General features: G+C 40.6%; 1 protein-coding gene across 1 annotated transcript in view; it reads left to right on the top strand.

Annotated features, from left to right (window-relative positions):
- Positions 1-340: 340 nt before the first annotated feature.
- Positions 341-25,654, top strand: part of PODXL (podocalyxin like) — a 70,961-nt gene continuing 45,647 nt past the window's right edge. The window contains exon 1 of the mRNA XM_007504337.3: positions 341-901. Coding sequence (XP_007504399.2) covers positions 838-901 — 64 coding nt within the window. The 5' untranslated portion in view covers positions 341-837. The remainder of the gene's footprint in view (positions 902-25,654) is intronic.

The raw sequence follows: 25,654 nt of genomic DNA, 5'->3' as shown, positions 1-25,654 counted from the left end.
TAGAGAGTGTGCTCTTGCTGCTGCTGTCCCTGGTACGGAGGAGTTATCCAAAAGGGGCCCATCCCTCAGAAACACGTGCACAGGCGAGCAGATCATTTAGGAGGCTAGGGAGCAACGTGGTCACACCACCTGTACCCTTGCCACGGTTCGGAAACCCAGATCCCCACTCAACCTCAGCATACATAGTCCCAGCCCCCCCTCTCACTTTGGGGAAGGGGCCCGCTAGCTCCCAACAAGTCTCTCTCTCTCTCTTTCTCTCTCTTTTTCCCCTCCCAGCTCCTCTTCTCTCGCCCAGGGCGGAGTTTCCTCCTTCTGCTCATTGTTCCAAACCGGAGTGCCCGCCCAGCCCCGCCGCCGCCACCGCCGCCGCCGCCGCCTCAGGCGGCTCCTGGGGGGAGGGGAAGAAAGGGGGTGTGGGAAGTGGGGGAGGGACAGGACCTACGAGAAGAAGAGCTCCGTAGCCGCCGCCCCCAGCCCCAGCACAGCCCACCCGGCCTCCCTTACGGTAGCAGTCAGTTCCCTCAGGCTCTGCGCCGGCCGGCAGCTCTGCGCTCTGACTGCGCTGCGCGCCCAGCCCCGGCTCTGCGGCAGCAAAAGCAGAAGGAGGAGCAGGAACAGCGGAGAGCGGGGGCCCGCTGAGCAGTTGCCGAGAGTGAGGCGTGCAGCACCCGGGCCGCAGGGACCCGGAGGAGTAGCGCCATCGACCGAGCCGCCCTGTGCCGTGCTGGGGTCGGCGAGAGCGGCCGCCTGGACCGCGCTCCCTGATTCCGGGACCGGAGCCTATCCGGCACAACTCCCGCAGCCACCTGCTCCGGAGGCCCCAGCTGCGAGGACAGGATGCGCTCCGCGCCTCTACCGCCACCGCTGCTGGTGGTGCTCCTGCTGCTGCTGGGTGGACTGGGTGAGTGCGTGCGTGCTCGGCCCCAGCCCCGGTCCCTGCCTGGCCCCTGGCCGGTCTTCTTTCGTCCTTTCCCGCCATGGATTACCACGGACTTGCGGGAGAGATCCCATTCCTTCACCTCCCCTTCTAGCCCCCAGCCTTCATCCCTCATGCCAGGCTCCCGGGCACTCAAGCAGGCGTGGAAGCGCTTGCACCCTAGATCTGATCCTCTCGGTGGGGGCACCCTCTGGACCAGTCCCTCGGAGACTGGACCGGCTGTGGCGACAGCCACTGTTGAGTCCTGACCTTGGGTCAACCCAGAACCTGCATCTTCAACCAACGACGCCCCACCCCCAACCCCAAGAAAGCAGGTGCAAACCTTGGCGAGTGTGTGTTAGGTTTTTCCTTCCCGGTCAGGAAATAGCTGGGAGAAAGGGGCCTGTTGGGACTGCAGAGGGGCCCTAGAGCTGATGGGGCTGTACGGGGCCATTCATACGCCTCTCTTCCATCTTACCCATTGGTTCCCCACCCTCTCTCCCTTCTGTCTGATTACTTGTCTTTTTGTGAGTTGGAGGCAAAAAAAAAAATCTCATTGATGAACCCGGGGAGATTAAGAAATCGGAGGCAGGTGGCGAAAGAAGTTCTGAAGGCAGTTAGTTACCTGCAGGAAGATGGCCTATTTAAAGTTAGCCCATCGTAGTCTTGGAACATGTGGGTAGGTAACGGGGCCGGTTGTGAATACATTTTAGATCAGGTAATTCTGACCGGCCATTCACTCAGTTAAGCATCCAGAGTGCTGGCTCTAGTCAACGTGTGAGACCTCTCCATAAGGGAAGAAACTCCATTAGGAGGTAGAGGCCAGCTGGGGTCCCTCATGTAGGTCACTCCAAACCTGCCTTTACGCACCTTATTGGAACTTTCTTCTTGCCAATCTACAGGGCACTCAGGCGCATTGAAGAACCCTTCTTGTCCCCCTGCCTCTGTCTCTATTCTACTATATTGTCTCCATGCCAGTTCTACTTCTGGGGTGTAAATGCAGTGGCAGCGAGCGTAATGAGAAAGCTGTGGAAAATCCAAACTGTTCCAAACCATAAAAGACCAAGTTAGCACTGGCGCATCTTTCTCTACTCCAGGGGCACTTCAAATCCATCTTCCATTTCCACCTGGATGAACGGTCTATGATTATCCTTTCTAGGGGGAGGAGAAGAGCAGTTAGCTATCCTACCTCTCACTCCCCCAGAGCCCCTGAGAGTGACGGTGAACCAGCAGGAGAAGGGAGGAAAGGACATGAGAGAACTAGACTTGATGGGTAAAAAAATCTGGCTTAAGAAAGAAACAGCTGAGAGACCTTGAGATCTGGAAATTCTAACCAGAGGGGCTTCTAATTGATTCCCTCTTGAATAAGCTAGGCTTGAGTGAGGAAGGGTGAGGGGATGGCTGACAGATTTTTGGGGAGTGGAATTCCACTGCAACCCTCAAAACGGAACCGCTTTTGGGGGGGTGCGGTTTCGGTATACTCCTAGATTTCTTTCTGTGTCTGGAGTATTGGAAGTGTCAGTCAAGGACTCTGCAGGGGCTGAAAAGGCTGCCTGGAAAGGGAGAGCTATTTGTCCTTTCTTTGTGACCTTGGGCCAGTCAGTCAACATCTTCATGCCTCAGTTTATTGCATTTTTTTAGAGGGACTGTTGCTACCCTTGCAGCACTTTACTAAGCCCTGAGGGAGACATAAAATAAGAATTGGCTCCTTCCCTTCTAGCCTGAGGAGGGGGGCGGGATAAAATGTGTAGACTAGTAACCCCAATATAAGGATATTCAGTGTATCCGAGTGTAGTCACTGCTGTCAGACTTGGAAAAGTGAACAGAGGCTGGGCTCTCGTATAGACTATGATTGTCTGAGCCTCAGTTTTTCTCAATTGAAAAATGGGGATAAGAGTAATTCTCCTACCTATTTGAAAGAGTTATTGTGTGGAGCAGATGATAAAATGCCCATGAAAAATGCCAGAAAAGCATAGTTGCTGCACAAATGTCAGCTGATGTTACTGTTACTCTGAACAGTAATGATAGTGTATCTTGTGGCCTGAAATATCCATCCCCAGATAAGCCATGTGGATAAGGTGTCATCACTTCCCACCTCCTCTCCTGGCAAACAAAAAGTAAAAATGTTAGATGTGGGTGGTGCCCCTGGGTAAGAATGGGAGGATGGAACTACTGGGCGGGGAGGGGGAAGACTTCCTGAGAAAACGGAGAGAAATCTATTGAATGTGGGGTGTGCAAGAGCCTTGGTGAGGTGGGGCCCAGCAAAACCTTTTAGAAATGTTTTCACATGGTTTTGTCTGCTATTCTCTCTGCAATGGGGACCTCGGATACTCCTTGTGTAGCAGTGGGAAAGAAACGGGGAAGTCTGGAAGCAGCACCTCTGTTACCTATCAGTCTGAACAGCTGGGAGCTTTTGGGGGGGGGGAGAGGGTGTGGCTGCAGTAAACTGGCCTGCTTTGGCCCTGGCATCTGCATGAGTCTTTGGTGTGGAGCTTGTAAGAAAACAAGAAGATAGAGGGCAGGTTTAATGGTAGCAAGAATGAATGTCACTTTTTCTGGTAGAAGTAAATCTGATTCTTTTGCTTGCTTACACAGTGTATCTTAAAGGCACAGGTCTCCTTTATGAATTCATCCTATATCAGTTTGGAGAAATTTCCTAATTTGTAGCAACCCCAATTCATTTGGGGTTTCCTTGGAGTAGAATTGCAGGATCAATGAATGGATATTCTCTAGGCTTTCTTTCTCCTCTTTGTAATGGGGAAAATTTTACTGCTGAAAATTAGTATTTAGGCTGCTGACCTTCTGCTCCAAGCAGGTAGGGGATATATAGACTCTAATTAAATCCATCCTGGGGGCAGGTAGGTGGCACAGTGGTGATAGAGTGCCAGACCTGCAGTCAAGAAGACATCTTACTAGCTGTGTGACCCTGGGCAAGGTCACTTAACACTGTTTGCCTTGGTTTCCTTATCTGTAAAATAACTGAAGAAGGAAATGACAGACCACTCCAGTATCTTTGCCAAGAAAACCCCAAATGAGGGCATTGAGAGTAGAACATGACTTAAAACCACAACTAGCCCAGGTTGAAACAGAAAGTCCCCCTTCTCAAAAAGGGACCCAGAAATATAGGGCCAAGAGGGACAAACAGGGTTGGCCCACATTAGAATCTGTTTACAGGTGTGTATTAGCAACTGCTTTATGCCACCAATTTGTGTATATGCAAACCCAAAAGAAAAGCAGCCCTGAGAACATTCATACCATTTACTCTTCCCCGTTTCTACTAGATTTGGAAAATAAGATAGAATAGAAACTTAGAACCACTAGGTAAAGGAAGGAGTTTTTGCTCATTTAGTAAACCCTTTTAGATTATGAATGAGGAAACATTCATTCAAAGAGGTGGTGATTTTCCCTAGATCATATCTGACTTGAGATTGGAACCCAGGTTCTGTTGACTCCAAATACAGAGATTTTTCCTACACCTAAGGGATTAGATAGAAACCAAAATCTTCTCCACTCTTTTCTACCTTTAGGGGCATTTGGTGGGGGATACATCTGTGCAGCTGCTTTGTCTAGAGAAAATGAAAAGCTTGTTCTAAGATCTGGTGATAATATCCAGGTGGTAAGGTTCAATGAAAAGATCATTTCACTAAGTAGTACAGTACTGAGTTCTAACACCAACCCTCACTTAGTTTCTTTTTAAATTTCTTTCTCTTCTTAAATAATGTTCCTTTTTTGTCAATATTTCATGGAATCATACTAGAAGAGACTTTTCAGATTCTAATCCTTTTGTTTTACAGATGAGGAAACTGAGATGCACTGAAGTTTAAGTGACTTTCTGAAGGTCACATGGTTCTGAGGCCCAATTTGAACCCAGTTCTTGGTGACCCCCAAATCCAAGGTTTTGTTCATAATGCTACCCTCTCGATCTCTCCTCCCTCCCTCCCTCCCCTCTCTTTCCCATCTTATCTTCTATCTTAGAATGGATACTAAGTATTAGTTCTGTGGCAGAAGAGTTAGTAAGAGCTAAGCAATTGGGGTTAAGTGACTTGCCCAGGGTCACACAGCTAGGAAGTGTCTGAGACCAAAATTGAATGCAGGACCCTCAGTCTCCAGGCTTAGCTCTCTATCCATTAAGCCACCCAGTTGACTTTTTCCTCTCTTATTTTAGTTTTTCAGTCCTTTAATCCATATCCAATATATTAATATATTTTTGTGACCCCATTTGGGGTTTTGTTGGCAGAGATACTGGAGTAGTTTGTCACTTCCTTCTCCAGATCATTTCACAGATCTTAGGAATCTGAGGCAGATAGAGTTGTGACTTGCCTAGAGTCACACAGCTAGTAAGTATTAGAGGTCAGATTTGAACTCAGTGAGATGAGTCTTCCAGGCCCCATTCTCCACTGCGCCACCTAGCTACCCACTGTTATCTATATATTTGGCTTTTTCAGTATTTCAAAATTTCTTGTCATTTGACAGTGTAGGGATTTCCCTGAGCAATGCAAATAAAAATAAACTGCACTTCACAAATTTCAGTAGCCCTCTGGTGGGCCAACTCAACTACATCCACATCCTGGTCTGCAGTGTGTTGCCTGCTCTGTAGTCCTTGCCAGTGTTTGCCCTCTGCTTGCATAGTCTTTGAAAACACAGGCTCGTCCTCATGCTGAGCTGAAGTATTGAAGTAGGCAGGATCCAAGCTAGAGGACACCACTAGCACCCTGTCTTACATAGATGCCAGAAATATTTTCATATAAAAGTGATCTGATAGGACAGTTAGCCTAATAGACTCAATAAGTATTTTTTAAAAAGGAATATTTATTCATATATTTTTAAAGTATCATCCATTCCCCAATATGCCTTCCCTTCCCTTATGAGAGAAGAAAAGGAGAAAAAAACAGTTCAGAAAAAACTAAATTAATAAAATGAACAAAACTCTGGCATTATATGTAATAGACCTCTCCCCACATCTATGCCAAGAAGAGGGAGAAGGGGTGCCTTCTTATATATTTTCTCTGGGGCCAGAGTTGGCCATTTTAAGGTTCTAGCACATAGTTTCAGAAGGATTTAAACACTTAGCATGAGTTAGTTACCATGCTAGATTTGTCATGGGGCTTGTCCACTAATGAGACCACACTTGATTTTAGCCAAAAAGGCTGGAAGCAATTGTCCACTAATGAGAAATGTGTTAATGGGAGTTGAGAATATCTGTTTTGGACTGCCTCCCCCCCCCCAAGCTTTTTTCACCTTTGGCCAAATCACCCTCAGTTTATTTTTAAGATAGGATTGACAGTAGTACTTACTGATGGCCAGTCAAAATGATTTGATGGGGCACCGAAGTAGCACCGTAGATAAGAGTGCCACTCCTGGAGATGAGAGGTCCTGGGTTCAACTTTGACCTGATGCTTCTTAGCTCTGTGACCCTGGACAAGTCACTAAACCCCATTTACCTAGCCTTTGCTCTTCTGTCTTGGAGTTGTTACTAAAACAAAAAAAATGGGGCTTAAAAATGATTTGAGACTACTTTTCTTTCTTTCTGCTTGTATTTGTATTCCCCACATTTAATATTGGTGCCTGGCACATAGTAAATGTTTAATAAATGTTTATTGACTGACTGAGATTACATGAGATAACATAAAGACCTTTGCAGACCTTAAAGCATCATCTAAATATGAGCTATTACTATTTTTACCGACATTTATTCAAATTGTGCTAAGGGCAGTCTAGAATTTCGAGGGAGAAATCAAAGCTATTTGGGCTTGATCTGGGCAGGTTTCCTGAAGAGGATACCTTTTTTTCCTTTAAAGAATGGAAAGTTTGTAAGCTGAACTTTAACTATGGCATGATAGGCAGAGAACTGAATTTTTAAGGAAGGCAGGAAAAAGCATTTATTAAGTACTTACAATGTACCAGACACTGAGCTAATGCTTCACAAATACCTAATTTGATCTCAGAAGAACTCTTTATTAGAAGCATTTTAAAGTTGAGGAAACTTAAGCAGACAGTTTAGGTAACTGGCCCAATGTCACCCAGATGGTAAGTGTTTGAAGCTAGTTTGAACTCTGGTCATCCTGACTCCATACTCAGCTCTGAATCTGCAGAACTACCAGCTTCCACTTTGAGCTTAAAGACAGACTGAGTTGCTGTCCAGGCTCTTCGACAAGTCAGTTCATTTTGCTGAGCTTCTTCTGGAAAATTCTGAGAGAGTCTTGTGAAAATGAATGCCAGCCAAACATTTATGCATTGCTACTTTGTCTGGAACTCTCCTAAGCCTTGTGCAAAAAACAGTCCCGGCCCTCAAGGAGTTTATGGTCTGGTGGGAGGATGACCACACTCAAAAGAACCCGGCCTTAGGAGTGGGAAGTGAATGGACTTCCATTCAAAGCATGTCCCTTTGTAAACCTCTGTAAATATAAACTTCTGGTTAATGGGAAGGAATTGGATCTGTAAATGGATGAAACTGGCTAGGGGACAGGGAGGGGGAAATGCTGCTGGTCCTAAGGAGTCTAGAGAGATGGGACCACTAAGCCCAGGAGGTGATGCTGAGAGGAGGGAGACCCAGCTTGATGGGTTATCAAGGGAAGAGAGTTCTCATGTTGGAGGCTTCTAGATAGGAGTCTGATGGGTTGTTTTGTCTGTGTTAGCGATGACCTTAGACAAATCCAGATCCACCAATTTCCAGATGAGGAAGAGACTCCAATCAAAGTGACTTGCTCAACATGATAAGTTGCAGGGGTAGGACTGAAAGTTAGGACCCTGATTCCATAACTAGGGACTCAGATGAGCTAAGGGACTTCTGGGAAGAGCCTGGGAGAGAGCGTGTATGTGGATCCAGTAGTGGGGAAGAGGGCATAATTGAAAACATAGGAGATTCAGTTGAGAGATTTTGAGTCTCTTTCTCTTGGGACCTCACTTTTCCCATTTGTCTATGAGGAGGAATGTTGGACAGGATGCTCTCTGAGGCCCCCTTCAGTATGGTTTGGCTTGTTCTGGAGTACGGAGGGCATAAAAAACAGAGATTGTTGATGGTCAGAGGTAACAATTTAGTAAATATCAATCCAAATGTTAAGAGAAAGTAGCAAGTTGGAAGCAGTTCAGTGGAAGAAGACCCCCCCACTTAAGCCTAGAGGTGTTGCCTCCAGCTAGGACCCAGTGGCTCAATGTTGTGAGTGAGTTACATATTAACATCACTCTCAGTAATGTATACTGTTCCTCTTGGGCTTCTCTGCTAAGGAAACTAGTATTTGATCTGAGACTTGAGTTCCCTGCTGGGTGGGGCTTTTTATCTGAATCCTCTTTGGAAATTGGGAAGATTGATGGGGTGGGGGTAGGGCAGAATTGGGTTTGGCTACTCAGGTTTAGGATAAGGGATCCAAATTTTCTTTGTTGACCCAGGTGTTAAGATTAAAATTCAGTTTCTAGTAATAAAAGTATATTTTTATGAGGTTTATTAAAGATTAAGAAATAAAGAAAATACGAATATAGAAAGCACGTGGCTAGGAGGGCCGAAAGGCCCATTCAATTTCACTCACTACATCTTGGGGGATGGGTGTCCCTAGAAAAAGTGTGAGTGAGAGAGTCCCAAAGTAGGTGGAGAGTCAGCCTAAATACAATTTCTGTTCTCTGCCCAGGTGGGAATTCAGGTGAGGTTACAAAGCATTCTGGGAAGTGGCCAAGGACTTCTGGGAATTGAAGTCCAGGGTTCAAATCTCCATTTTTACACAGGCCACCTCCAAAGAGATTTCTTGAAGTGTCCTGGGCTGCAAGGTTTGCTCACACATCTCAGGCAGTGTGTATCAATAGGCATTCATTCTCCCAGAATCATCTTGGCACTATGGAAATAGTACTGGCTTTGCCAGTTGGACCTTGGTTCTATTCCCAGTTCTATTATATTCTCTCTGTGAATAATCAACTTAATTTCTCTGGGACTCAGTTTCCAAGTTGTCTCAGTCCTAACTCTTTGTGACCCCATTTGTGGTTTTCTAGGTGGAGATACAGGAGTGGTTTGCCATTTTCTTCTTCAACCTATTTTACAGATGAGGAAATTCAGGCAAACAAGATTAACTGATTTGCTCAGGGTCACCCAGCCAGTATCTGAGGCCAGATTTGAACTTGGTCATCTTGACTATGGGCTGTACCCTACCCCCTAACTGCTTAATTTCTCTAGGACTCAGTTTCCTCATCTGTAAAATAAGAGCAGAATGTTCTAAATCCATGATTCTGTAAATCCAGGGCAAATCCAGGCTTCTAGAGTCTGATTGAATTCCTAGATCTACTGTTTTTAACTATTTAGAGCTGAGGATACCCATAAACCACATGCATCTCCCTGACTCCAAGGTTCAGATTTTCAGAGTGGAGGCAGTGGGGGAAGATGGTCATCTAATTAGCTAGCACACAGGAACCTGTGGGCCTAACCACCTGCTCTGGTACCCCAGAGTAATTGACTTGTCACCAGATGTCATGCTAGTCTGCTTGGATTAGTTAGTAATTATAATTGAAGCCAAATGTAATTATGTAATTAAATTTGTGTTGCACCTTGTCTTCCTCCTCCCCCGCAGTATTTTTAAAATCACATGATTCAGCACAGGAAAAACTTGGCTACCCTGGGTTTTGGTGTGGATTAGCTACATCCAGGAGCCTGCTACAGCCTGCAGAATTGAACTGATTGGCAAAGGCTACAAATCAGGGCTTGATTTATCATTTTGATGATTGCCTAGACTTAATAAAGTGATGGGGGTGGGAGATCTGAAGGTAAATGTTAATAATGCAGATTAAATTTGAAAGGATAAAAAATGTTAAAGGATGCCATGGAGGCACAATTTCTTTACCAGAGAGTTGTTAAACACTTAACAACACCCCCAGCTATACCTCTAGAGAAATAGAGGGGTGCTGTCAGACATTACTAAGGTTTCCTTGACTTCTCAGGAATTGTCAGTCATTCAATCAACACCAGCAAAGCTAAAAGGCAGTTAGAATCATCAGATTTATCTGGAGACCTTAGATATCACCTCCTCTTAACTATGACATTTTACAGTTGAGAAGACTAAACCCCAGACTAGCCTAGGGATTTGTGTCCCAGGTGTTAACATGTGGAAAGAGGAATGGTGGGGCTTTGAACCCAGATTTGCAATTTTAGGAGTGCTATAAAAATGCCATATATATCTCAGTAAGAGGTGGCATAGTTTGTAGAGTGCCAGGCTAAAAGTCAGGATAACCTGGATTCAAATTCTACTTCTGGCTCATTTGCTTTGTTGTCCTGGGAAAGGCATTTAACTCATGCAACGCCATAGCATTTTAGCTACTAAGCTTTCAATCAGAGGCATCTAACATGTAGCTACGTTGTGGCTGGCAACACTCTTCATGTGGTTTTCTGACTCAATATGTGGTGGCAGGGATCCTAGTTTGACACAACTATCTAGGATGATCATATCATTTAGCTACCATATGCTTTTGGCTTTGCCACAGGGTGGCTAGTTAATATAGTACTGGAATAATAGGAGTCTGAATGAAGGTAGTCCCTGAATATAACCTTTGGTTATATTGGTTATATTTGGTGTGGGGGCCAGTACTAGCGTCCTCAATTCCCAGGACAGGATTTGTCTGATCCTGAGATTTTAACCACCAACTATCTGAATTGGAATCCTGAAAGGGGGGGTCCTTGCTTTGTTTTAATCTAAATGTTAGGGATATGCTTTAAGCACCTACTGTGTGCTAGGTATTTCATTCAATACTTTATAAATAACTCATGCCCTTTGGGAGTGGCACTCAGTATGCTAGAGCAGGCTGAGTAAGACTGGGATGATGTTCATGGAGGATGTCTTACGTCTTTTAAGATTCAATGTATGATGCTAGCTTTCATATGTGTAGTTCTTTAAGTTTTGAAGAGCTTTTATGTGCTACCTCATCTGATTCTCAACAACCCTCTAAGGCTCTCCTTATCCCCATTTTACAGATGAGGAAATTTAAGTTGGGAGAAGCTAAGTAACTTACACAATCATGTAGCTAGTAAGTATCCAAAGCCTGTTTGGAATGCCAGCCTTTTTAAAAAAATCTTTTTTTTTCAGATTACATGTCAATATAATTTTTAATAATCATTTCTGACATTTCATGATCCATTCTCTTTCTCTTCCCCTCCTCCTATCCCTCCCTCTCCTCAAGAAGGCAGGTCATATGATATAGATTGTACATGTTACCATACAATACATATTTCTATGTTACACTAAAGAAAAATTCATGGAGGAAATAAAGTGAAGAATGGTACGCCTCCATCTGCATTCAGATTCCATCTGTTCTGTCTATGGTGATGCATAGTGAACCCTAGTCTTGCTGACTCCCAAGTCCCACTTGAGATAGAAGGGCCTATGTTGTCACCTATAATTGTCCCCTACATTTTCCCCTTCACCTCCCTGCCCTTTGGTTCCTTTGAGATTGTAAAGAACTTCCTTCAGGGACATCCCTCTAGACTCCCCTGTAATTGGATTTGCATGACTGTTAATATTCTTGAGGGAAAACTGAGACAGACTTGTCCCTTCCCTACCTGACCAAACCCTTACAAGAGCTAAAAGAGAGAACAGGATGGAAGAGACTAGTAACCACCAGAAATTTTCAACAGATTTTTCCTTATATCACAGGGTCTAAGTCAAAAAACCAGTCTCTGTCATTCCTGTCAGCGACCAAAATGCTCTGTTTTGGTTCTGAGTCTCATCTGAACAAGGGACTCTTTCTAAATTAGACAGACACCCCCGAACACACTTATGTGACCCCTCATCCAAGACATTTAAGCCTTATAACAATACGTGCTATAAGAAAGGGTATGTATGTGTGTAAATTTCCACACCTGCAAAGCAAGACAGGCACACTCTCATGGAAGCTCCTTTTTTATAAGTGAGTGAAAAGGCTACATAGGGACTGCTTGTGTCCTGTATGCCAGGAGGGGCTGGAAGGTATGTTCCAGATTGAGCCAATCCAGAGTCTTCAGGATTCCCCAAGGTATACCCAGAGTAGTGGCCTTTTTTCCCCTACCCAAATGGCTTTTCTCATAATATGCTTCCTGGAGATCTCAGCTGTCCTGGTGGCCTGTCATTCTCCGCTCTCTCAGAAATATTGGTCAGTGGCCAGGATTTGAAGACAGGTTCTGCAGGACTAATGAGGCTATGCTAGGATGAAAATATTTCTTCTCTTTAAGCAAGTCCAACATATGGACATTTTGTCTTTATATTGCAGGAAGGTCTTATTACAAAAGCATGCACCATACACTATTAAAGAGCAGCATTAAAATATTAAATTTACCAAGATCTCATTTATACATAGCTTTATTTTTTAAAATGTAGCATTGATTGATTCATTTCTTACATTCTAATGTTTCCCCTCTTTTAACTCCAAGTCCTATGTAACACATTGAATCCTTGATACAGAGGAAAACTAGCAAAAATAACCAAAGGAGAGTGTGTAACACTCAAGCACCTGCAAGCCCCAGAAAAGAAAGGTGTGTTTCCTCATCTGTTCTCTGTGATAAAAATTTGTCACTTTTATTGAATCCAAGTTTTGTTGCTCTTTCTGTTGTAGTTTTCATTTAAGTTATTGCAGTCACAAGTCAAACATTAGCTTATTCTGTGCCTGGTACTATGTTAAAAGCTCCAGGCTGAAAGAAAGTCTGTCCTTGCCCTCAAGGAGCTTACATTTTTTTTCTCTAGTATCATTCATTTATTTTTGGTAGTATTTTCTTTTTAAATTTTGAGTTTCAATTACTCTCACTTTCCTACTCTCCCCCACCCACTAAGAAGGCAAGCAATATATAATTATACATATGAAATCATGCAAAACATTTCCATATTGGCCATATTGAAAAGAGAAAAAAGAAAGTGATAAAATTTTACTTCAGTGTACATTCCAGGTCATTAGTTCTCTCTGGAGGTGGACAGATGGCTAGCATTTTTTTCATCATGAGTCCTTTGAAATTATCTTGAGTCATTGGATTGGTCAGAGTAGCCATCTTTAATTAACAATCACTACCACAACATGGGTTGCTGTGTACAGTGATTTCCTGGTTCTTCCTTCACTTTCATCAGTCCATATAGACCTTGCCTTGTTTCTGTGAAACCATCTCCCTTATCATATCCCACAAGCACGGTAGTATTCCCATCACAGCCATATGCTGTGAATTGTTTAGCTATTCTCTAAATGAGGAATGATCTTTCCATTTCCATTTCTTTGCCATTACAAAAAGAGTTGCTCTGAATATTTTTGTACAAATAGGTCCTTTTTCTTTTATGTCTTTGGGATACAGAGCTAATAGTGGTGTTTCTGGGTCAAAGGCAATGTGTATACACAGTTTGATAGCTCTTCTATTCTAAATTGTTCTCCAAAATGGTTGGACTAGTTCACTACTCCACCAATACAGTTTATTAGTATACCAATTTTTTTAAAAATATATTTTATTTGATCATTTCCAATCATTATTCATAAAGACATAGATCATTTTCTTTTCCTCCCCCCACCCCCATAGCCGACGCGTAAGTCCACTGGGCATTAGATGTTTTCTTGATTTGAACCCATTGCTTTGTTGATAATATTTGCATTAGAGTGTTCATTTAGAGTCTCTCCTCTGTCATGTCCCCTCAACCGCTGTATTCAGGCAGTTGCTTTTCCTCGGTGTTTCCACTCCCATAGTTTATCCTTTGCTTATGAATAGTGTTTTTTTCTCCTAGATCCCTGCAAATTGTTCAGGGACATTACACCACCACTAATGGAGAAGTCCATTACGTTCAATTATACCACAGTGTATTAGTCTCTGTGTACAATGTTCTCCTGGTTCTGCTCCTCTCGCTCTGCATCACTTCCTGGAGGTTGTTCCAGTCTCCATGGAACTCCTCCTTAGTGTACCAATTTTTAAGGAGCTTACATTCTAATGAATTATTATGTATATAATTTTATTCATATGATCTACTTTGCTTCACATCAGTAAATGGAAAGATATTTTCTACTCTTTGTTTCTAACATTTAAAATTTTTGAATTCTAAATTCTCTCCTTTCCTCTATTCCCTCTTTACCCATTGAGAAGGCAAGCAATATGATATCAATTATACATGTAAAGTCATGGAAAACATTTCCATATTCAACATGTTGCAAAAGAAAAGCAAGAAAAATAAAGTGAAAAAAATCATGTTTCAATCTGCACTTAGCTCACTGGTTAGTGGGTAACATTTTTCATCATCCTTTGGAATTGTCTTGGATCATTGTTTGATCAGAATAGCTAAGTCTTTCATAGTTGATCACCATTACAAATATTGCTGTTACCATATACAATGTTCTCCTGGCTCTGCTCACTTCACTTTGCATCAGTTCATATAAGTCTTCTCAGGTTTCTCTGAAACACTTTGGGGAGATTTATAGAAGCAAAATAAAGCAGAAACAGATTTAAAATAATTTTTTCAATTATTAAGCATTTATTTTCTCTTCCACTATTAGAAAAAAAGAAAGAAAAAAATGTGACATGTATAGTCAAGCAAATCAAATTCCCACATTTAAAAATATACGTCTCATTGTGTATCTTGAATCCAATCACCCCTCCCTAAAGGTTAGTAGCATTCTACATTGGTCCCTTAAAATTGGTTATTGCATTAGTTCCTTTTCAAGTTGTTTGCCTTTACCTTGTTATTGAAAATTTTTTTCTCTTGGTTCTGTTACCCTCATTCAGCATTGGTTTATACTAGTCTTACCAGCTTTCTCTGAAACTGTCCCCTTTATCATTTCTTAAGGTACAATAATTCATATTCTGCACCATAATTTTTCACTTTATTTCTCAATTAAAATTTGTTTCACTCAGTCCTATTCCCATACTTAAATAAAACAAAATTCTTGTAATGTAGGCAGAGTAAAGCAGAATTAGTTCCTAGAGCTGCCATCTTCAGAAATGTATGTTTCTTTCTGTATCCCAAATCATCACTTCTTTGCTGGGAAGTAGGTAGCATATTTCATTCATTATAGTTCTTGAGAATCTTAGTTGGTCCTTGCATTGATCAGAGTTTCTCTTTTCAGGGTTTTAAAATATATTTTAATTACCCCCCTTTTCACTTTAAAACATCTTTTGCAGTGGGGTTGGGCAGACTTTAAACTACATATTCTAACAAAACAGATTCCCACATTAGTTGTGTCCAAAAAAACAAATGGCTCAGTCTGTACCCTGAATCAGCTTTCTGTCTGGAGGTAGGTAGCATGTATCTTTAGTGATTCTCTAGAATTCCTGGCAGGCCACTGAATCCATCAGAACTCTCAAATCTTTCAAAGTTGGTTGTCTTTATAGTATTGTTATTATATTTATATATGCACCCCCCCAGGTTCTGCTTGATTCATTCTTCAATCAGTTAGTCAGTCATTTCTGTAGATCTTCCAAAATTTGTCTTTTCTCTTTTTTTTCCCAGTATTTGTCAATTGGCTGGGACCCACAACTTTCCCATGGCATATTTCTTTCTTGAAGTGAAGTGTCTGTCCAGTATGTGAAACTATTTATCTGTTTCAAAACACTCATAATTTCATTGGTATTGACTTAAGCAGATTGCAAACCCTTGATGACCCCAACTCTTCAAGTTGATGGGGTTGAAGACCAACCTGGTTGTGACTGTTTTGTTATTATAGACTAGTCCTTGGACTATAGATACGTGTCTCCATTAGGCCCCTTTAAACCTTTAAAACCTGAGTAGAACCTACAATATCTTGTTATAACCTTTGAAAACCTGAGCCACCTGCAATGAAATGCCAGAGTAGGTTTATTTAATACTTCAACACTTGATATAATATGTCTTCTAGTACTTCCTGCCCAATTCCCTCCCTCCGTCCCCAAACCATATTGGGACATGGCAGACTGTCAGGTAGCATTTATCAAGTGCCTTCTATATGCTAGGTATTATATTAAGTACTGGGGTAAAAGAAAGAGTTAAAAAAAACCCAGCCCCTTCTCTTAAGAAGTTCAGTCTAATAGGGCAAAACAACATACAAACAACTACGTAGTGACTTCATTTTTAGCATGTGGGTAAACTGAGGCACTAGGGTGCTGGGTTTGTGATGCAAGCCTACCACAGAATACATTGCTTGCCTCTTTCCTGCCCTCAGTATCAGTTTCACTACTCATGGAAAGGGATTGGGCATGACCTAGCAATACTCCCAATCCAAGCCATGCCCATTGGCCACATCCGTTCTCCCTGCTGTACCACCCTTTTGCATTCTCATTCTATTTCACAAGTTGACTGGCTCTGTGTTTCCTTGGGCTTAGGGTTGCACCCCATCCGCCAATTGTAGTGGCAGGAAGACCATGCCCCTTAACATAGTGAGAGAAGATCTATGAGAATGATCCAGCAGCATTCAGAGTTGGGAGCTGGGGAATTGGAATGATGGGGGGGTGAGGGGCTATGTGCTGGAGGGTCCTTAGGAAACTGGGTTCTGGGACCTTGGGTCACAGTTTAAACATGTCTACTGATAAAAATATTGGGACTTCAAGTGGGTTTACTAATTTTTTTTAAACCCTTGCCTTTTGTCTCAGAATCAATGATTCCAATGCAGAAGAGTGGTAAGGACTAGGCAATTAGAGCTGTGACTTGCCCAAGGTCAGGTAGCTAGGAAGTGCCAGGTCAGATTTGAACCCAGAACCTCTAATCCTCTAGACCTGGCTCTCTGTTCTCTGGATTTACTTTTTAATAATTATTCTTATGGTTTACAGAGTGCTTTCCCCACAATAATTCAAAGTTGGTAGTGCCAATATTACTATTCCCATTTTCCAAATTGAGGCTCATAGGAATCAATGAGCAGAATTTGAATGCTGACCTTGTTACTAAGTCTTGACATTCTGTATGATGCTAGGCAAGTCATATACTTCTGGATCTACCTTCATTCTTTCGAAAGAGGCAAATTTAGGCTTTGTGGAAGAAAAATTTTTCTTACAATTAGAGCCACTCAAAAGTGGAATGGATTGCCTAGAGGGATAGAGAGTATGTTTAACCTTATTGAAGGTTTTAAAGCAAAAACTGGACATACCTACTTGTCCACTATGTCTTAGTGTATTCGAAGTGATCCTCAATCTAGACTGGTCTGTAGGACTGAATGACCACTGAATTCTTTTCAAATTCTATGTAACTCTGTCCTGCATCTTTCTCTGTAACCTTTCCAAGTAACTCAGAAGACACTTGGGAAACCTTGCTCAGGTCTCTTAAGGACAAGCTATATGAAAATTCCAACCAAGCTCTTCCTAATGTGTCTGTGCTACAGGGTGTCTTCAGGGGAAAAGGCCAGGACCCAGGGAAAAAGGTAATTTTCCTCTCCCCCTGGTCAGCAGCCATATCCCAGAATATCTCAGTTGCAGAGGAAATAGGAGATCCTTCCTCCCAAGCTACCTCTGATCTCTAACAGATCCCTACTTTGTATAGACAGCCTCCACATGGGTCCAAGGCCCAGGCGTGTGGCAAAAACATCATTAAGTTGCAGCATTGTACTAACATCCAGTCTTAAAAACAGGTCAAGGTACACCCAACATTGACCACAAACAACATTCTGCAATCCAGTCTACACCAGCAGCTCTGTCCCCAGGTGCCTACTTTCTCATTTCTACAAAATCTTTATGAGAATAGTCTAGATACACATCAAAAGGAGATGGAAACAGGCAGTCTTGGTAACTGTTCTGTGCAATAGATCCCATGTTCTGTTTGAATCTACAACTGTCTGAGAAGCAAAGATATAATAATGATATAAATTCTGGGGGCTCAGGGGACTGACCACAAATAACTTAGGTCAATGATTCCTGAAGTATTGAGTTACAGCTTTAGTAAAACAGGGGTGTGTACACTCAAGTTCCAGTGCTATAAGAGATGTCCTGATTGATGGAGCAAGAAGCTGCTGGTCTTAGAGGCAAGAAGGGAGGCTTGGGGTTCATGACTTGGCTCTGATACATTCTGGATGAGTGACTCTGGAGAGTGTTGACCTATATAGGACTACAAATTACAGATGAGTTCCTTCTCCCCATTAATATATAAAATTCCTTCTCCTGAAGGAAATACAGGTCTTGATCAAAGCACCCATTACAAAACTGATTGTGAAAGGTTCTCCCAAATGGCTTTGAGTTGTAGATGGCATTGTACTAATTGGCTTGCTCTCCCAAATAGTGAGATATCTAAGAATTCAAAACTTATGAGTAATCATTTAGAAAATCCACTTTAGAAAAAAGCAAAACAGATAAAATCATATTGCCATACGAGGACATGAAATTGGACAGGGTCAAGGGCTGATTGACGGGACGACAAGGAGATAGACTTTTTCTGCATTTGGAAAATGCCTTTAAGTTAAGCAGCAGTTTGAGACCAATGAAAGCAAAAATCCATTTCTTTAATATCATAAGCTCAAAGTTTTGGGTTGAATTGGTTATAGTCTAAAGCTTTTTGTAATAAATATAGTTTCATGCACAATTCTCTTACTCCACAATGTATATAGAATTTAATTATATTTTAAGTAGCCTAATATAAGTTCAGAATTTAAAATATAACTCACAATATCATAGACTTCAAAACTGTAAAAGTCATTTCTCCTCACTAGGCAGTTGAAGAAATAGAATCCCCTAGAGATTCAGTGACTTAGTCAAGGTTTTCCACGTAGCATATTGTAAAGCCAAGATATGAACTGAGGTACTTTGGCTCCCAATCCAGCACTCTTCCTCCTGTACTAAGCCATATTTTCCCAGTTATGGATGTGAATCAATATTACTGCCTCAGAGGAGAATTACACGTAATCTGAAGAACAATGGAAAAGAAAATGGTTGGGTATAAGTGATATAAAAACATTACCAAGAACATACATGAACAGAGAAAGGGAAGGGTAGGTGGGTCATGCATCAAAATAGAGAACAACAGATACAAAGCCAACATGCTATACTGGTAACACTGAGATATTAAAGGCATCAGAGGAAAGGTCTGTGGATGATTTACAGGAAGAATTAGGACAGTAATGATGCAGATAATTTTATGTACCCAATCAGTTCTGTTGATTTACCTCTTTTTTTTTAACTAGCACTAAATGGTTTTGATGATTACAGTTTTGTAGAGTCTAGTTTGAGAGCTGGCACTGCCACCTCCCCCTTTTATCCTACTTGTTTCTTCATCATTTCCCTTAAGACTCTTGAACTTTTGTTCATCCAGATGAAATTTTCCCCTTACCTCTGTAAAATAATCCTTCAGTAGTGTGATGTCAATAGGATTGAATATCAACCACAGAAGATGAGTCAATAAGAATTTACTAATTCTGGCTGGCTGGTATTGGTGCTAAGTCTTGGGGCTACAATGATGAGCATAAAAATGATTTTCTCTAAAGGAACTTAAATTCTAATCGGATTGTTAGCTTTTTGAGGACAAGGACTGTTTTGTCTCTTTGTATACTTAGCACTTAGCACTAAGTGCTAGGCATATATGTAGCAGGTCCTTACAAATGTTTTATAATCTATAAATGACTATTTACATACATGAGAAGTAAGTTCTTTCCAGACATTTGTACAGGAAGGCGAGAAAAAGCACAACAAGAAAAGGGAATGTTTTTGTCCCATATAGATAGAATTTAAAGTATGAAAAAGGTAAAAAATGATCAGTTAAAGCTAGATTGTGGAAGAGATCTACTATGTTAGGAAAGGGTTCTAGGTAGCTCCTGATTTGTTACCAGGAGAGTGACCTGTTGGTCAAATTTCCTCTGTGTATTTCACTTTCAAGATGGCTGGCTGAGTGTAGGGACTATCTTTCCTTGGGGTAGAGGTTGTCTGCTATAACACTATAACACTTGATTTTCAAGCTACCTAAAACCCTGATCTGAAGCTCTGTCTGCATTCTGTCCATCATCTGTTACCAGGTCCATATCCCCTAGATTCTCTCCTTCGAGAAATACCATTGCTTCTGACCCCTTGAATGAACACACCATTTCCTGGGCATCCTCACAATTTCAATCATGTCTGGCATTACTTTGAACAGTTTCTTTGTCACCATCTCAGACCCAAGCCTCGGTTTCCTGCTTCTTCTATTCGATGTCATCACTATTCGTTAGTTATGAAGTAAACATTTAAAAAGTTTTCTCTTGTATTGGATAAGTTTTCTTTTGATGTGAAGGCACTATTCAATATAAATTCAGGTGTGGGATTGGTTTTCCAGAGGGGGGATTGGGGAAGAGATGAGCTTGGCATAGATAAAATACTGTAGGGTCTGTGGTAGGTCAGCTTGCTACATTGCCTGAGTCTAGCTGCATAGGAGATGCTTGAAACTTCAGTCTACTCGTGGCAAAATGATAACAACACTCTTCACTCTTGACTCTTAGAGCTCTTTAAAGTAATACATCATGATTCACTTCATCCTAAGAGAGGATTAACTAGAAGTGGGTTTTCCATACATATAATCAAGGACCTCTTAGGCATGGTTTCTGGGGCCCAGGAACAAGACTGAAGTTCAGAGAAATGCAGTAGGGTTAGATGGAGGTCCTTCCAAAAATGAGAAAGAAGGGTAAAGCCTTATTTTCATATAGCACACATCCTTATGGCCACATAACTGACTTAGAAGTGTAGAAAATATAAGATCACACAAGCACGATTTTAAATTGCTTTGTTGGTGCACTTCAAAAAAAGTTACTTCCCATATGGACTTTTCAATGCTTTCCCCACACAAACCCCTGCCCACTCCCCACAAAATGAAATCAAATTAAGAAAAACACAAGTCAGCCATGTCTGGAGTGTATCTCTTTGTTTTGCACTGTGGCCCACCTCTCAACTGCTAAAAGGAGGGAAGGGGAGGCGTGTTTCAGGTCAAGAATGGGGCACTACATTCGAGTTCTGACATCTGTGAAACTTTTCCTGGTTCTGCTTACTCTCCTTCATTATCAGTTCTTATATGTCTGTGTAACTTGACCCAAACTTGTCATATTCTCTGTTAAGCACCAGAGATATCACAATTTGTTCATAAATGTCTTTAGCCATTGCCCTGTTGAAGCATCCCCACTTTACTCCCTTGAATAACCATTTCACTAAAGCCCCCTGCTCAGAGCTCTTCTTTTGGCGAGGCATTTAAATGCTCCTGTGGGGTTTGCTGGTTTTTTGGTGAAGTGCACATGCTTTATTGGAAGAATTTTATCAGAAAATAGTGCTGGCCTTTCATTGATCTGCTATGATGGGCAAAACACTCATTTCTAGTTTTGCTTCTGCCTTGTTTCTGGTCCTATCCCCTGTTGAGCTGAGACTACAGCTCTACCTCAGGGAAAGTCCCAGGCCTGGCATCAGAATCAGGTTTTTGTTTCTGTCAAGAGACAGTGATGTCACAGTCTGACACCACAGGCAATGCAAAGCACAGAATGCCAAAGCTAGATAGAGAAAGAAAAGGAAATTCATGTTGCTAGAGTGGAAGGTTTGCCAAGTGCTTTTTTTCCCCTCCACAACCACTCTGAAATAGTACATGAATTTTTTAAATTCTGCCATTTTGGAGATGAGAAACTAAGACTCAGAGTAGTCTAGATACTGTCTAGACTCCCATGCTGTCTCACACACTACACAGTCTATGGATTTGCATTGCTTGAGAGAGAGAAAGTTGGCTTTAATGAATACTTGTTTGTCTTTAAAACAAAATCATTATTTATTTTTATATTCAGTTTTTAAAGATTTCAAGTTTAGAATTCTCTCCTAACTTCCCATCCTTCCTTATCTATTGAGAAGACAAAAATGTGAAATCAATTATGCATGCAAACTCATGTAAAATACATTTCCTTGTTAGCTATGTTTTAATAAAAAAAATAAAAACAAGTTATGCTTTAGTCAGCACTCAGACTTCAGTTCTCTCTCTAGTGGTTTTTCATCATAAATCCTTTGGAATTGGGTCATTATAATGATCAGAATAGCTAAGTAATTCTGTGTACAATGTTCTAAGCAGTGAATATTTGTTTTTTTTTAAATATATAATTTAAAATTTTATTTTAATACATTTCTACATAAGTTTTCCAGTCATATGATCCATATTATCTCCTTCCTTTCCTCCCTCCCTCTCTCCTCCCAGCCCTTACAAACAATTCAATCTGGGTTATACATGTGTTATCACACAAGACATTTCCATATTATTAATTTTTGTAAGCAAATAATCTTATAGAACCAAAACCCCCAAACATATACCCAAATAAACAAGTGATAAATCATATGTTTTCACCTGCATTTCTACTCCAACAGTTCTTTCTCTGGAGGTGGATAGCATTTTTGTCCTAAGACCCTCAGAATTGTTCTGAACCATTGTATTGCTGTTAGTGGCAAAGCGTATTACATTTGATCATTCCACAATATTGCAGTTACTGTGTATAATGATCTCTTGGTTCTGCTTATTTCACTCTGTATCATTTCATGTAGGTCTTTCCAGCTCTTTCTGAAATCATCCTGTTCAGCATTTCTTAGAGAACATTAGTATTCCATCACCATTTTATAGCAGTTTATTCAGCCTTTCTCCAATTGAGGGACATCCCTTTAGTTTCCAATTCTTTGTTATTACAAAAAGAGCAGCAGTAAATATTTTTGCATAAACAGTTCCTTTCCCATTTTATTTTATCTCTTTGGGATGCAGACCCAGTAGTGGTATTACTGGATCAAAAGGCAGGCATTTTTTTTTAACAGCCCTTTGGGAATAATTCCAAATTTCCCCCCAGAATCGTTGGATCAGTTCACAACTCCACAAGCAATGCATTAGTGTCCCAATTTTGCCACATTCCCTACACATTTTTTCCTTTATTATCACATTGGCCAATCTGATAGGTATGAGGTGGTATCTCACAATTGTTTTAATTTGCATTTCTCTAATCAAGAGGGATTTAGAATATTTTTTCATATGATTATAGCTTTGATTCCTTCCTCTGAAAACTGCCTATTCACATTCTTTGATCATTTATCAATTGGTGAATGACTTGGATTCTTATAAATTTGACTTAGTTCTTTACATATTTGAGAAATGAGACCTTTATCAGAGAAATTTGTTATAAAATTTTTTCCCCAGTTTGTTGTTTCCCTTCTAGTCTTGGTTGCATTGGTTTTGTTTGTACAAAAACTTTTGAATATAATCAAAATTATTCATTTTACATTTTATAATGTTCTTTCTCTCTTATTTGGTTGTAAATTCTTCCCTTCTCCGTGGATATGACAACTATTCTATGTTCCCCTAATTTACTTATAATATCACTCTTCATGTTTAAATCATATACCCATTTTGACCTTATCTTTGTATAGGGTGTGAGATATTGATCTAAACCCAATTTTCCCCATATTGTTTTCCAATTTTCCCAGCAGTTTTTGTCAAATAGTGAATTCTTATCCCACAATCTGGGATCTTTGGGTTTATCAAACATTAAATTGCTGAGGTCATTTATCCCTAGTCTATTCCATTGATCTACCCTTCTATTTCTTAGCCAGTATCAGATTGTTTTGATGATCACTGCTTTATGGAACAGCTTAAGATTTGGTACTGGTAGGTCCCCATCCGTCACATTTTTTTCATTAGTTCCCTTGATATTCTTGACCTTTTGTTCTTCCAGATGAATTTTGTTATTTTTTTCTAGTTCTATAAAATAGTTTTTTGGTAGTTTGGTATGGCACTGAATGAGTAAATTAATTTAGATAGAATTGTCACTTTTATTATATTAGCCTACCCACAAGCAATTAATGTTGGATATTTATTAAAAGAAAGCAAAAAACAAGTTGTTCATTTGCAATACTTCATCCAAACTTTGAGGGTTTTCTTGTCCTTATGACTTAAAAGAAGAATACCACAATGAGGACATGCAACATTATTTTCCTTTTAGTCTCTTCTTACCCCATCCATTTTGTCCCTTGATAGTGGTGGTTCTTGTTCAGTCCTTCAGTCATATCTCTTTGTGATCCCATTTGGGATTTTCTTGCAAAGATACTGGAGTTTGCCATTTCCTTCTCAGTTCATTTTACAGATGAGGGAACAACAGAGTTAAGTGATTTGCCCAGAGTCATACACTAAGTAAGAGTCTGAGGACAGATTTGAACTTGGGTCTTCTGACTCCAGACCCAGTATTTTACCCACTGAGTCACCTAGCTTTCCCTTGTCTCTTGGATTCAAATTCTAGTTCTGTTCCTTAATAACCCTATCTCCTTGAGTGGGTCAGTAGACTTTCTGGGTCTCAGTTTCTTAATCTGCAAATGAGAATTCAGTAAATCATCACACATTCACTAAACACTTATGTATCAGGTTCTGAGAGGCCCTGAGAGATATGAATTGGATCAGTGAAACTATCACCTGCTAACAAGCTTACAGACTAATGGGAGACAAAAATGAGATATATAAGTATACATAGAATAAACATAAAGAGAGTAAATAAATATAAAGTAAATAACAGGTTGAGTGAGAGGGCACTAGCAACTGAGACTATCAGGAAAGGTTTCATGTAAAAGGATAGTGCTTGAGCTGCCTCTTGAAAAAAGGAAATAATTCTAAGCTTGGGGCAGGTTTGAGAGAGAACTACATGCCAGGGATGGGGGATAGCCAAGCCTGTATGAGGAACAAAGAAAGACCACTTTGCCTTTGTCTTATTTTCAAGAAGGAGTATTCATGAAGCTGAGATTGAGGCCAAATTGTGAAGAACTTTAAAAGCTAAACAGACTTTATATTTGATTCTAGATAGGGAGCCACTGGAATTTATTGAATAGGAGATTGACCATGGTCAAATGCATTTAAAGAAAATCATTTCATCAGTAGTGTGGAGGATGGACTGAAATGGTTAGTGACTTGAGGCGGGGAAGACCTATTAGGAAATTTAACAGTAACTTAGTCAAGAGATAAGAAGGGTCAGTAAAAAGAAAATGTGAGAGATGGTGGGGGATAGAAACCCCAAGCTGCAGCATCTTCCAAGTAGATATATAAGGTGGGAGAAAATTAGGAAAGATAATGGCTGGTTATGAACTTGGCAGATGGGAAAAGATGTTATTTGGATTGGTTGACTTTGAGAATCTTTCCAGCTTTAAATATATGATCTATGAATAATATTTTCAAATGACAGTTAAGAAGTTGACTCAATCAGGGTTTGTGGGTTTGTGTGTATGTGTATATATGTATTTACTTTATTTAAAATTTTAAAAAAATTAACCCCCTTCCTTGACAGAGGGCCATTCCATATAATGAAAAGATATTAAGGAAAGAAGAAGAGAAATAATCAGCTAAACTGATCTATATATAAAATCTAATTATATACAGTGTTCCCAAACCTATGGATCTCTTGCCTCTGCAAAGTAGTTAAGATTGGGAGGTGTCTTTTCATATCTCTTTGGTATCATACTTGTTTTTAATACTGCAAAAATATATTATTTTGGGCTTTTTCTTATTTACATTATTACGTTCATTGTATATACTGTATTTTTGGCTATGTTTATTTCATTGTGCATCAGTTCATGTAAGTTTTTCTATGCTTTTCTGAATTTATCCTTCATCGTTTTTTAAAACTGCATAATGTTCACAGACCACTATCATTCTTCAATCAGTGGGTATCTTCCTTGGCTTTAGTTCTTTGCTATCATAAAAAAAATCCTGCTATATATATTTTGGTGTATATGGGGTCACAATGTTCCCCTCAAGATAGAAGCCTAGTAGTAAGATCTTTAGGTCAGTCTAAACTTGAAATTATAGTGCTACCCATTCTTCATCTGTAATCTTCATTCTTTTCCCTTAGTCCTCAATTTCTTCTCCTTTCCCAACTGCT

This window comes from Monodelphis domestica, chromosome 5, assembly GCF_027887165.1.
Source record: "Monodelphis domestica isolate mMonDom1 chromosome 5, mMonDom1.pri, whole genome shotgun sequence".
NCBI classification, from domain to species: Eukaryota; Metazoa; Chordata; class Mammalia; order Didelphimorphia; family Didelphidae; genus Monodelphis; species Monodelphis domestica.
The sequence above is the reverse complement of the archived record's forward strand: the minus strand, read 5'-3'. Positions and strand labels throughout refer to the sequence as shown.